Genomic DNA, 13,626 nt, shown 5'->3' on the forward strand with positions numbered 1-13,626 from the left:
TGGTCCTGCTCCGAGTCGTAGTCCTCGTCATCCGGGCTGGCTGACATGGCCATCTCTCACGGGGAGCCCAGCAAGGGACGGGCTGGCATGGTTGGCAGCGCGCGGGGACTCTAACCTGGCTGTCCCGGCCTTCAGTGGCGCTCCTTCCCTCTCCTTACCCCCAGTGGGAGGAGGAGGAGGAGGAGGAGGAGGAGGAGGAGGAGGAGGAGGAGGAAGAGCGGAGAAGGCCCTCCTCCCTAGGCATGAGTGCAGAGGAACCAGGAAGAGGCTGAGCTTCCTCGGCTGCCAATGGAAAGCTAACCCGGAGTGGAACAAAAGACGGGCTCTCCATTGGCTGCCAAGCGGAGGGAGGGGGGGGAGGCAGGGGCAGAGCTGGGGAGGGGGCAGAGGGAGGGTCTTGGCTGGAGGAGGAGGAGGAGAGGGAGGCCTGCCAGACCCGTTCAGCGGGGGGGCTCCTTGCAAAACTCCCTTTCCTTCCGGGTGCAGCAGTGGGGTTGAAGTCCTTGCAAAAGGAGGGGCTCGTGGCCACCCAAGACAAGGGCAACGGAAGCGGTTTTAGGGGCACTGCAGAAGCACCATGCCGCTGGGAGACGAGGAAGATGGTTTTTTTGTTTTTTTTTTTTTAAATGAAATGTTTTTGCATGCACGCCCCAAAAAAAACAACAAAAACAACCCTCCATACTTTGGTTCTCTAGCTTTGGAGACCGAAGGATGCCAAGGGGCTCTTCCCCCACCCCCCCACAATCAAACCAAAAAGCAAGCTCGTGCAAATAACTCACAATCACTCCTTTGGGATGCGTCCCCTTTTTGCTAAACCGTGAACACCAGCCTGTCTGTCCCGTTGTTGTTGTTGTTGTTGTTGTTATGCGCATTTCAAGGCATTGCAAACGTTTAAAGCAACAGCCGCCCTTAAAGCAATGACATTTCTCTACGTGGAACGGCGGGCGATTCAGGGGAAATGACATTTGCGGGGTGCACCATGAACCGCCAAGGGAGCTAAACCCCAAAAAAAGAGCCTGGTGGCGCAGCAGACTAAAGCACTGTTATTAACATCTGCCTGCAATTACTGCAAGTTCAAATCTCACCAGGCTCAAGGTTGACTCAGCCTTCCATCCTTTCTAAGGTAGGTGAAATGAGGACCCAGTTTGTGGGGGCAATAAGCTGACTTTGTATAAATATACAAAAGGATGAAGGCTATTGCTTAACGCATTGTAAGCGGCCCTGAGTCTCCGGAGAAGGGCGGCATATAAATCAAATTTAAAAAAAAAAGAAAAGAAAGAGAAGGAAGGAAGGAAGGAAGGAAAAGAAAGAAAGAAAGAAAGAAAGAAACAAAGAAAGAAAGAAGAGAAGCTGACTTTGTATAAATATACAAAAGGATGAAGGCTATTGCTTAGCGCATTGTAAGCGGCCCTGAGTCTCCGGAGAAGGGCGGCATATAAATCAAATTAAAAAAAAAAAAATGGAGGGTTGAAATTATGCCAAAACACCACCTTGGAGAAAACTCTTTTTGGGAAACTCTTTTTTTGGGGGGAAAAAACCTCTTTTTTCTTTGCAGGGAAAAAAAAAAAACAGTAGTGACTTAAGGATTGAGGCCTGTAACCAAAAGAAACCAGGATGGCCTACCTTTGCGTTTTTCTTAGGCCAGGATACCACGGGAATCCCAGTTATGGCCAGATTCTGGTCATCCTCTGCGTGTTCCTTCAGGATGTTCTGTTTTCAAAGCAAAACGGGCGGTAAAGGAAATATCAGGGTTTTTGCAAGGGCTGATTTCACACGATCTTGAATGGGCGTGGTTAAAGCTTACTACTGCCCTCGCAGCACTAGCTAAACCATGGTTTAATCACCATGTTTTTTTTTTTAATGGGTGGGTCCACAAATCCATTGCACATGTGTTCCTGAACTTGATGCCTTCTAGATTCCATGGGACCTCAACCCCAAGCCAAGAGTGCAAGAAGATGCACTAAACCATAAGCCACGACTTACAAATGACGCCGGTTGGGCTACAGGCTAGGCCACCAACCAACAAACCATGTCTCAGGTCTACGGAAAGACACGCTTGCCTGTTACACACCTTCATATCTTCCAGGAGAGCTTGAGGGTCTTCAATGCCTTCGGGAACGCATTTCTTGTTCTCCGGAAGAGATTCCAGTTTTTCCACCAGGGCCTTCAAGCCTTTCAGCTCGAATTCGGTCAAGTGAGTCCATTTGGCGGGGACCTCGGTGGCAGGAGACCCGATGGGATAGTCCACCGTAGCTGATTTTATACTTTCCTCCGACTCGTTGGAGAGAGTCCTTTTGAAGAAGCGAGATTTTGGCTTCTTCCCCAACGTTTCTTTCCCCTCCGAGTGTGTGCTGTTAGGAGAAGAGGGGAGGTCGGACGAGATCTTGGGGACTTTTTCGGGATTGTTATCCTTGTCTTCCTGAGCACGAACATCGCACGAGTCCTCATCCATGTCTCCCCAGGAATCGGACGAGAAGCTATCCAAGCTACGTTTCCTCGAGGTATCTGGGAGCAGAGAAGAAGACAAATTAAGACCTTCCAGAAGATGGAGTGCCCCGAGACCTCTTGCAAACGACCACCAAAGTTCTAGCTCAACTTCAACCTCAATTATTTCTATCTTATAGAAAGATGATGACAGGCCTGGAAGCCATCTTTGGCCTTGGGCCTTCAGGCCTGCCACATTTATTAGTGTGGGAAACTGGGAGCGGGGAATTGTATAGAGCATGGGTGATATATAGCCATAACAACATTCCTTTCTCAGAGAGTCAAGAACATCTTATCCTGCAACGGGAGCTGGGAGGCATCTCCAGTTGGGACGGTGTCATGATTGGACCATGTGATGTTCATGTATGGATGTTGGGCAGGGACCTGGACTTCCATTTGGGTGGGGAAAACCTGGAAGCTTTCAGATTCAGGTTTTCCCAGGTGTGCCAATTTGTACGACATCTCTAATAAAATGGAACTTTGAGGAACTTCAAGCCTCGGCGTCTTCTTTTTATCTGTTGGGGGGTGACATGATTTATCCCCCAAATCTCCACTCTTTTCAATATACAATCTCAAGCAGGGCACCAACCCTTATAAACAAATAGAGAGAGAGTCTTCACGCATGTCTTTTGAGGTATTGAGTTATCCAATCCAGGCCCTACTTGAAAAAGTTTCTGCTGTCAGCGTTCCAGAATGACCCAACTCCAATTAAAAACTCTTGAGACAAGTTTCATCCCAAAATCTTCATTTATTGGAATAGGTATACTAGCACATCTGGGGAAAACCCGAATCTGAGAGTTCTCGGTTTTCCTTCAATAAATCAAAACCCCAAATCCAGCCCCCACACCGGTCAGTCCATCACATGGCCCAATCACCCTCCTTCCCAACTTAAGCCCCCACTGCAACCACTCCTCCTCCAGATGCAGGAACACCCTGACCTTGACCGAAAAGAAGAATGCTATTATGTCTAACTCAAATCGCTCTATCAAATTCCCCCCCTCCTACTTTCCCAGGCGCAAGAAGTCGGCGGCAGTGTAAGCTTCCCAGGTTAATATGGCTTCCAAAGCTAACATCTGCAATCAACTTTCCCTCTCTCGTCACTGCTACTCCAAATAATACACTGAGGCCCAGGCAAATTACTTACCAATTAACATTGATTCTTGTAGATACTCCCTGTTGAAATGAGAGCGCTGGGTTAGACAGAACACGTATCTCTCCAAAACATACCAACACATCTCATAGTAAAACGGGTAGCGGAACTTGGCTTGGACCTGCAAAGGTGGGGGGAAGGGAAACACATAGGAACATGTCTGAATGTGGGCCACAATTTTGCTCAGATGGAGGCAGAAAAGTAGAGAAGCTATCTTTTTTTTTTTAAAAAAAGAGCCTTTTCTTTGCTGACCAACTGACCCAACAATTTACACATCTTCCTGTGAGAGGTAATTTATCCGATAGACTTCCAATTTAACGGAGACACCTTATCTTGCATGAGTTGAGCTCACAATCACCGTTAGCCATGGTTCTCTTGAACCATCGTTTGTGCAAGAAGTCACCACACCAGCTGGATCCCTAGGCAGGCCAAGTCATTAACCGTGGTTTCCAAACCATAGTGACCGCCCACGCAACCAACCAACCAGTGACACTCTGTTTTAGTTGTGTGATTTCTTTTGCCTGATGTTCCCATTGTTCGGACATCTAAAAGAACTCCCTAATCAGAGCTGAGTGACCAAGAGGCCAGCAGAGGTCTAAATCTTGCCCTTAGGAGCATCCATACTCAGGGTCAAAAAAGTCAAGAAATGTAATTTTTTTTTGACACACACACACAATCATGAAGCTCAGCAGACAACTCCGCTTGCTCTGCCGATTATCTTAGAGGATTGACCTTAGCTTTGGATCTGGGCAACCATGGAATAAGTTCAGTATCTGCTTCTTCATGGCAAAAAGGACAGGGACTGGTAGGACCTCAGCCCTCTGCAGAAACTCTTGAGCCCTGGCAAACGTGTGTTTCTTTCCCATCTTCGGACCCACGCTTATCTCTGGGTTGGCATCATTTATTGTGTCGGTGATGGTTCAAATTCTGGAGCAGGAACTCTTAGATCACCTGGTGGTCCATAATTTGTTTCTCTGGAGATGTGAGGGACTCACCGCCTTGGATGCTTTGCTAGGAAGACAGGTGTTTCGCCCTGCACCATTGTCAGAAGAAACAGTGTACGTTGTCCAACTCTCCATTCCTAAGTATGTGTGATTGCCATTCAAAACTGGGGTATCGGCATCCCCCTCCCTAACCTGGATCAAGAGTTACAAGTCTCAGGCTTCCCAGGAATTCTGTCATTCTTTGCCTATTCAGAAGGGACTTCCAAAATTCGGGAAGGACGGACCTCACCCGTGTCAAAAGAGCGGCGTTCGTAAAAGGAACTCAAATCATGCACTTTCTCCCCTCCCCGTTTAATTTCACGACAAAGAGAGCACTGCGGGGGGGGGGGAAACAAAATTTGCAAAGAGTTTTGACTTACAAATAGGAAGATGCCTCTTTCCACCCCTCGGCCTTCAAAAGGTTTTCAGCCACACACGCCTGGGGAATATATTAAAGACATCGTTTGCTCAATGCTTTCCTGACAGATTTTTTTTTTTTTTTTTTTTTGCAATTCACCAAATTTAGTTCTGCCTCTCTTTTTAGGGGGAGGGGGGGCGAATGGGGGAAACCAATAATAATAATAATAAAAAAAGATAAATAAATGCTGAAGACAGTGAAAACAGCATGCAGTGCTCCCCTGCTGCGGAAGGGGGTCAAACTCTTAAGCATCAATTTGAGTTCCTAATAACTTCGCAAAAGAGCCTTGGTGGAGCAGCGGCCTAAAGAGCTGTTAAAGTAGCACTTTATCTGCCCGCTGCCTGCAATTACTGGGAGTTCAAACCTCACCAGGCTCAAGGTTGACTCAGCCTTCCATCCTTCCGAGGTAGGTAAAATGAGGATCTTTGGAGAAGACTCCAGCCTCTCATTATCTCAAGATGTTTGGTCAATGGTCCTCAACCTGCCTTTTGAAAATCAACACGGGCTGCAGATATTCCAAGAGTCCTAACGTATCTTCCCAACTGTCCCTCTGGCATTACAACGGAAGCCTATTACACCATGTTGGGAATTAGAAGCCCCATCCTGACAAGTTGGGATGGACCTACGCCGTCAGAAAATCAAGGCATTTGTTCTGATCTTCTTCTAAAAGAGGTTTGGTCCCAAACAGTGCTGGAGCCAGGGCACTATTGGCATTAATTTATGGCCTTGGCATCAATCTTGACCAAGGATTGGAAAGTAAGGCCCAACACATCTGGAACAGCAAGATACAGATGTGCCCCACAGCAGGAACAGGAATAGAGATTATGCATTGGGGGGGGGGAATCCCCAGAATTCCCTAGAAACAGCTGATCAGAGTGGGATTTGGCGATTTTCCAGCTTTTAGAGAGCCAATCAGACAGTTTCCATGACAAAACCCAACATTCTAAACCCACCGGGGAACCAATCAGAAACAAGGGGTGGAGCTACGGTTCCTCACTCCTAGCACCCACCTGTAGTGGACGTTTCCTTGACTTTTTTGGCTCCTGTACCAAGGATGCTCCTGAATGGCAAATCATCATTGCTAAGTCACCCAGAGATGGAAAAAAAAACCCATATTCCTGCAATTCAATGACTCATAGCCCACTACAGTAAATATCCATTACAGAAACCTAGATCGAACCATCATTGAAGAGCTCAGTGCGCTGTAAAAATTAAAAAAAATACTGACTTGAGTAAACCTGGTTGACTTAACCAGGTTTCTTGTCGTGGGCATACAAGAAGAGGCTGAAAGCAAACAGACTCGTTACATTTATGACTGCATTGGGAAATGCAAGCAGCTGACACAGTCTGCAACCCTGGATTTAGAGACCCTCCAGAATTCCAGATGAGGGGGACACATCCCCCAAATCAAATCTCTCAATTCTACATCATCTCAAAGCAAACCGCTGAAGCTGCTTCAAGAGCATTCTTTAGCTCTACGGCGTGATGCCCAAAGTAGCCACTTTCCTGGGGACCGAGGAAAGTGCTTATTAAGTTGTCAAAAACCCTATAAAGACCAATATTTCCCTGAAAATCTGGGAATTTGTCAGAATTCCGATTTCCCCCTCCCCACAAGAACAGAAGCCAGAAGCCAAGAACTTGCACTTATTAACTTCAAGGAGAATTAGATTCCCATGTGCTATGGCAAGCCACAGTTGTGTTAAACCTGGTTGGTTAATAAGATGGAATAAGCTGAGATTGCAGAACCCATTAAGGCAACAAACCTCTCCACCCTGACAACGTGATGGAGGGTACATTCTCAGCCATCGTGGTTTGTAAATCATAGTTTATGGCTTAGCAGGATACGTTAAGCCATTCTGGTTGGTTCTACTAGAACGTATGGCTCAGTAGGATCGAGAATGCGGTCAGTTGTGATCACGCAATAAGCCATTGTTAAACTCCGTGGTTGAACCCAACCATTAAGTTCATCCGAACTGTTGACTGGTTAGCCAGGGAAGACCAGTTCTCCACCAGCTTCCTCTGTTTTGAACCTCAGCCTTTTCTGAGTTCTGGGTTTTGAAATTGCAGCATTAAGCTCCAAATATCTGAATGCCTAAACCCAAACGTTTGCAGACCAAGCAAAGTTTCCTTTGAACCACCAAGGTGCCCTGGTACCTTCTGCAGAACAAACTTATGATCCAATACCTTAAGTCAAAAAAAATTTTTGGGGAGTCCTTACCCTTGTTCTGTCCTCAATTTCATAAATGCGAAGCTGCATGGGAACATTAAAGCTATGCAAGATATTTCCACCAAACACCAAGGAATCCACTGGGGTGTAAACGGCATGGATCCACCCTAGAAAGGTAGAGGAGAAAGGAAAGGATTCACATCACAAAAGACAGTCACGTTGGGGATGAAATCCTGCTCTCATCCGGCCTACAAAACTGTGTTTTCCTTTCAGGATCTGCCTTAAAAGTCTTTCTGTTCAGCTTCAGCCACTGAGGCAGCACAAACGCTGGATTGGAACATTGAAAATAGGCTATAAAACATGAAACAACCAAAAGAGACAGAAAACAACCTTGACGACTTTAAGACTTGTGGGCTTCTTATCTGGCATGATGCTAACATGCCTATTTTTAATCCTTCGGACGGCAGACCAGCCTTAGAGATTCTTGGATCATCAAACGAGAATTGAGTCCGTTGAATTATTTTAACAGATTTGCCAGTTTCCTGTGTTCTCCTGGTTTTGGCTGAATGTCACCATCTCTTCTATCTGGGTTGGTTCAGTTTTGGTTAGTCTAGGCCACGGGTATCCAACTTCGGCAACTTTTAAGACTTGTGGACTTCAACTCCCAGAATTCCCAAGCCAGCCATGCTATGGAATTCTGGGAGTTGGAAATCCACAAGTCTTAAAAGTTGCTAAGGTTGGACACCTCTGGGATAGATCATCTCCAAAGTCAGCAGAAAAAGGAAATTGCAAGCAGAAGTCCGGAACCAATGGAATGGGGTGCAGCTTTAATGCAATCATTTCCTCCCAGTGAGGGTGTTAAGGTACATTATCCAGTCCATCGCCCTTCTGGATCTAACGATGGCTGCCCACCAATAAGGGTTGATCTTGAAAAACCAGATCCTGTTCCGAAAGGGAATTTTACCTGAAGGAATGAAGAAAGTGTGCCCTTGTTTCAGTTCGATTCTTTGGCACAGCTCCACGCGGTCCCCCAGAAAAATATCACTCTGCTTCCCAGAGACAACCCATTCCTCGTAAAGTTCTAGGTTCTGCAACGTTGGAGGAATCAGCCAAAAGATCTAGACCCAGAGAGAGAGAGAAAAGAAAAAAAAAACAGCAGGCATAATACGTCACATTTACATGCATAAATCTTTTAAAAGAAGCAAAACGAGCATGTCCAATATTCTATTTTAAATTCAGCACACAGCACGGCTGCTTTTCCTCGCTTGGCGGTTTCCCCTTGCCGAAGCCTATTTTGGAAAAAAAAAATTGAGCCCCCCCCCTCCATTCTTTACGAGGATATTTTTTTTTTATAAAGGATGCCCTTCGGCGGAGACTCCGCTTACCTTTCCTCCCCGGAAAACGTGATACCACACCGAAGTACCTCCGAAATCAATGTGGAAATCGGTGAAGCATCCTTTCACGCTCATCAAACAGTACCTGCAAGAGAGACCCTCGCTTTAAAACCCGCCGAGATAAGGCGCGTCTAATGTGCACATCGTCAGCAAACGACTCCCCTTCCCCTCCTCCAATTAATAAGGCATTCCCATTTGTTACCCGGGTGGGATTTTAGAAACAGCCGAGGGATTTCTGCTGCAGGGGGAAAGGAGGGGAGAAAAAAAAAAACCACGAACCAGGCAATGCACCTCTCCCCCTCCTTCTTGAAGGGAGCACACCATCGAGAGGCCGCCCGAAATTAAATTGGCCGTCTACGTGGGCTGCCCCCGTTTCTCTGTTCTCAGCCCGCGCTCCGCTAGACTTTGGAACCGCAAAATAAGGACGGCTTTTTCTTCCCAATCCTTCCACGGGCAAAGTTTACGAACAGTTCTGCTTAAACCTGACACTGTTAATGGGTCGAGTATTTTGCAAAACTCCTTGCTTGCAAAGCTCCTGGATGAACTGGAAGGCAAAAGTGCTCCATTCCTCCCTCTCTCTCTCCCTTTGAAAACTCTGATTGGGAGGACTTTAAAATCAGTTTTCCACCATTCCTTTTTGGCTGGATGCTCTCATTCCTACCCAGCACCCACAACCCATCCTTCTGCCCACCACGGGCACCTTAAGAGACGCAGGAAATGTGCACGGCTTAACACACTAACCTCCTTTCCTGGTTCCGGTAGCTGGTTATCTCAACTGGAGCGTACGGGTGTGTGTGTGTGTATTTGTCCCTGCGTGTCCTTCGCCTTCCCTACCAGACCGCGTGTGTGCCCTGACTGCACTCCCGAGCCATCCCCGCTGGCCAGGTTCCCTTCTCCCGCCAATCACCCACCGTTTTCCCTCCCCTCCGACACTGTCCAGGTGGATGCCCGCATCCTCCCAGCGAGAGGCTGTGGGGGTGGGGGAGAATGGTGGTGCCCTTTGCCAGGCTTCCCTTGGCGATCCGAAAGTCTTGGGTTAGGGAAAAGGCAAGCTGCCTAGCAACCTCTTTGAGTTGACAGGGATACGCAGTGCTTCTGTCATGGGGAAAATGGTAAATGCGTGGGGAGGGGGAGGGAGGGAGTTGGGAAAGGGAGAGGGAAAGGGAAGGAAGGAAGGAAAGGGAGAGGGAGAGGGAAAGGGGGATGGGAACTCAGATTTTGGTTTTGCAACTCAACCTCTGTCTTGCAAAACAGCCTACCTTGTCTGGATTTTGGGCACGGGAATTTCTCCCTGGCGCTTGGCGCGCCATTAAACCTTCCAAGCGGGCAAAATATCCAAGGAGCACACAAGAAAGATTCCACCTCCCTAGACCTCCGGCAGGAGCCCCTTTTCAAAATACAAGTCCTCCTTCCTTCTCTCCTCCTCCTCCTCCTCCCAGGCTCCTAAGCCCCTCTTCCCCCTTTCTCCCCCTTCCTCTAGGTCCGGTGACACCCACTCAGGGGCTGGTTAGGGGAGCTTCAGCCCTCCCCCACCCTGCGAGAAACTTGGAAGCAGAAAGCAAACTCGGGATAAGAGCGGCCACTGGGTTGGGGGAATATCTGAAAGGTCCTCGGTGGATTTGGGATTATATGAATCATTTTTCTTTAAAATAAAACACTAGTATGATGGCGTAGAGACTGGAAGGGTGTGTGTGAGAGAGAGAGAATACCGTGGAGTTTATCCCGAGGACATGTCTGGAAGCAAATCTGCATATATCGTAGACTTAAAACTGGGACTTGAACTGGCCCTGTGTTCTTAGCCTGAGCTGAGCGTCCTTTAAATGGACGAATTGATGCAGAAAAAGGGGTTTTTTTCCTCCTGTAGCAGGCAGGCTAAGCCGCGTTATCCAGAAAGCATGCACACCCCTATTCCAATCTCAAATACGAAGCATTGTTGTTCAGATAGGGAGCTTTCTGCGCACTGCAAAAACCCAGTTTCTGAAGATTTGGAGAGGGAGGGGGGTTGCTCAAGCCTTTGGCTCTCTGGCTCGAAAGTGGGCTTAGCCTTCCTACTTGCAAGCCCCCCCCCACTCTTCTCTTCCAGGCACGAATCCTCATTTCCATCCTTGCAGAATGGATGACATGATTTGTCCAACTCAATCTTCCTTCTGAAACAAGCTCTCTTCTCTGCCCCCCACCACCACTCCGGCAAGTTTTCAACCCCCCCCCCAGAAAGCCTCGATAAGAGGGAGAAGATCATTCTTCTCAAGGGATCCATTTCTTTCACATACATAAAACCCCCAAAAACTCAACCTCCGCTTCTAAGAAACCTTAGGCAGGAGGAGGAGGAGGAGGAGGAGGAGTTAGGGAAAAAAAATCTTTAGAAAGAGTCTTTGAGGAAGGATATTCTGTTGTTGTTCTCTCGTCCAAGCCCAAGGCTTTGGAAATTGGGGAGGGGGGCAAAGGCGAAGGTTTTTTCTCCGCAAAGCAGACTCTGGAGAGGTGCCTTTGTGTTGACCTCTACGGCTTCCTCTGTAAGGCTGGAGTCACGTGGGGGAGGAATTCAACCCGACTTCTCCGGCATGGATAATCCGGCAGACAGCTAATGGGTGGGTGGTCTCGTTTGCTCACCACAGCCCAGAATGCCTAACTTTTTCTAAGGGACTTGGCTCCCGAAATGTGCTCAAGCCTCCATCTTGGGAGGAAGAGGCCCCCTACCCCTTTCTTTTCCAGCCCCCCACCCCCCACCCCATTCTCCAAGCCAGAGGCCCCTTCCTATGTGCCTTCCGGTTTAAAAAATAAAAAATACGGTGGGAGAAAAGACAGATAAAACTTAAAAAGAGATTTCATCTCCAGCTTCCTGAACCCAAGCACCAACCACCCTTGTAGACACAATCTTTGGAATAAACAGAAATTTGGGGTTCCCTGGGGTGGGGTGGGGGGAGATCTGAGCTTGCTCCATTTCATTCATATTAAACGGGGACACGGACTATTTCAGCATCTCTCCTGTGTTTTGTTTTTAGGTTTCTCTTCCCCACCCCGTCCACCAAACGGATGGTGGAAGATGCTGAAAATGGTAGAGAGAGAAAAATGGGAGGGTGGGAAAAAAATAACCATAAAAGAAATGGAAGGAAGGAGGAGCTGAGAACCATGAGCGATGGTGGCATTTTCGAAGATGCTTGCCTGGCGGAGGCAGCACTGAACTTGTTAGGAGGGGAGGGAAAACCTGGCGTTTTCTGTCCTTTAATTGCTCCCAAATTAGAAGGCAATGAAACGCCACTTTGCATAGCTTAAGGGAGGGCTTCTTCTCACATTTTGGGAGGGGTGTGTGGGGGTTTTTTTTTTTTCTGATGGCATAGGAGGGGAGAGGAAATTCCCAGCTAGAGCTTCTGCTAAAAACTGTCCTTCGCCTCGTTTTTTTTTAAATTCCCTAAAAAGCTACACTCATTTGTTTTCATTCGGATGTCACTGTACAGCAAACATTTGCACATTGGTGTAAAAAGCAGCCAGAGGCAACAATGCAAAAGACAGACCTCTCTCTGTGTGTGTGTGTGTGTTTGTGTAAAAGAGTGGAGAATTTTACGCCAAAACGAGAAGATAAAATAACAACAGAGAGGATAACAAGAGGATTCCTTGCTCCTTTTCTCCAATCACAATATCAGAATTTTAGATTTTCGAAGAGAAAAACGCCTTTCTCTTTTAACAGCAGCCTGTTCCGAATGGTGCAGGGCGGCATCGCAGATTTGAAGCTGCTTTTAGAAGGGACCCCAAAAGTCAGTTACAGCCTCTATCGGCTGCATCCCGATAGATTCAATAAGCACACGTTGTCACCAACGCACGCACGCAAAGATGTCGCTCGCTCCATGAATGCAGTCCAAATACCCCTCGTTCTATTCTACCAGCTTACAAAGTTGTATTCGTAAATCACCTGCAGCCAAGAAAGAGCCACACCTGTTCATTCAAAACTCCCAGAAATAAACTTGGGGGGGGAAAAAAGGCCATTGTGAATGCTTTCAAGGTCAAACATCTTTTGCAGAAGTTTCCTTCAGTTTTAAGTCCTTATCATTTAGGATTTAAGGACTCAAAGATAAACCGATGCTTGCAAAAGCACTGTCCATCATCCACAAAGCATTCCAAGCAATTAAGGCCACAAAAAATCATAGCACAGATATTCTCCCCACACCATCACACACACATACATACACTGCAACCCCCAGGGAAAAATAATCTCTTCCCAACCTTATCTACTGGCTTTGTTCCCCCCCCCCCGAAGTGTGGGGGGTGGGAGACAGCAGGAGGGCAGTTGGCCAAGCTGAACAGAGAAAAATCAAACAATCTCTGCTAACCAGGAAGCTTGGAAAGACCCCCCTTAGAGAATCCATGGGATAAAATGGTGGGCCAGAATAGGAAAAACAACCAGAGAAAACAGAGCAGATCTGCTCTAGAATTGGTTGTGTGTGTGTGAACATACGGTTGAGGTGGGATTGTGGTTTTGGGGTCAGGAGGCAGCGAGCCGCACAGATGGAATTTTAGTGGGAAATTCGTTTACTCTCCGAGGAGGCAAGGAGAGAGAAGTCACCGTGACGGCTACTTGCTTCTCTCTACCGCCCCTCTCTCTCCTTCTCTCTCTCCCACTCAATTTTGCTCTGAGCAGGCAATCCTCACGCAATTTTCTTCTGCTTGGCTGCAGCATCCATCGCACATTGAAAAATAGCCGTATCTCTTCCAGCCTTGACTGAGTGACTAAACACCGAGCATTTCCCCCAGATCGCTACCATCAAGGTCGCTTACGAACTAGAACACAGGACTGGAGTTTTGCAAAAACTTAAAAAAAATATATAAAACTTTCCAAGGATGGGGTTTTTCACTCAAATCATGGAGGGACCTTCATTAGTATAACAAAGTGCAGCTAAATATCTAAATCTGTGGAGGAGAGGTGTTCAAATTAAACAACCCTATTTTTTCATAAGCGATGCAGTGGCTCAGTGATGCTGAGCTTGTCGATCGAAAGGTCGGCAGTTCAGCGGTTCGAATCCCTAGTGCCGCGTAAC

The 13,626-nt window shown here is 47.3% G+C and overlaps 1 protein-coding gene across 3 annotated transcripts in view; it reads right to left on the minus strand.

Annotated features, from left to right (window-relative positions):
- Positions 1–13,626, minus strand: part of KDM2B (lysine demethylase 2B) — a 37,036-nt gene that overhangs the window by 15,984 nt on the left and 7,426 nt on the right. For all 3 annotated transcript variants that reach the window (XM_070950334.1, XM_070950333.1, XM_070950335.1), the window contains 6 exons: positions 8,588–8,681; positions 8,167–8,320; positions 7,254–7,369; positions 3,629–3,755; positions 2,072–2,505; positions 1,624–1,710 (listed from right to left, as the gene is read on the minus strand). In XM_070950334.1, coding sequence (XP_070806435.1) covers positions 1,624–1,710; positions 2,072–2,505; positions 3,629–3,755; positions 7,254–7,369; positions 8,167–8,320; positions 8,588–8,681 — 1,012 coding nt within the window. The remainder of the gene's footprint in view (positions 1–1,623; positions 1,711–2,071; positions 2,506–3,628; positions 3,756–7,253; positions 7,370–8,166; positions 8,321–8,587; positions 8,682–13,626) is intronic.

Source organism: Pituophis catenifer, unplaced genomic scaffold (genome assembly GCF_029215685.1).
Source record: "Pituophis catenifer annectens isolate HBS135680 unplaced genomic scaffold, rPitCat1.0.hap2 SCAF_10, whole genome shotgun sequence".
Taxonomy (NCBI): domain Eukaryota; kingdom Metazoa; phylum Chordata; class Lepidosauria; order Squamata; family Colubridae; genus Pituophis; species Pituophis catenifer.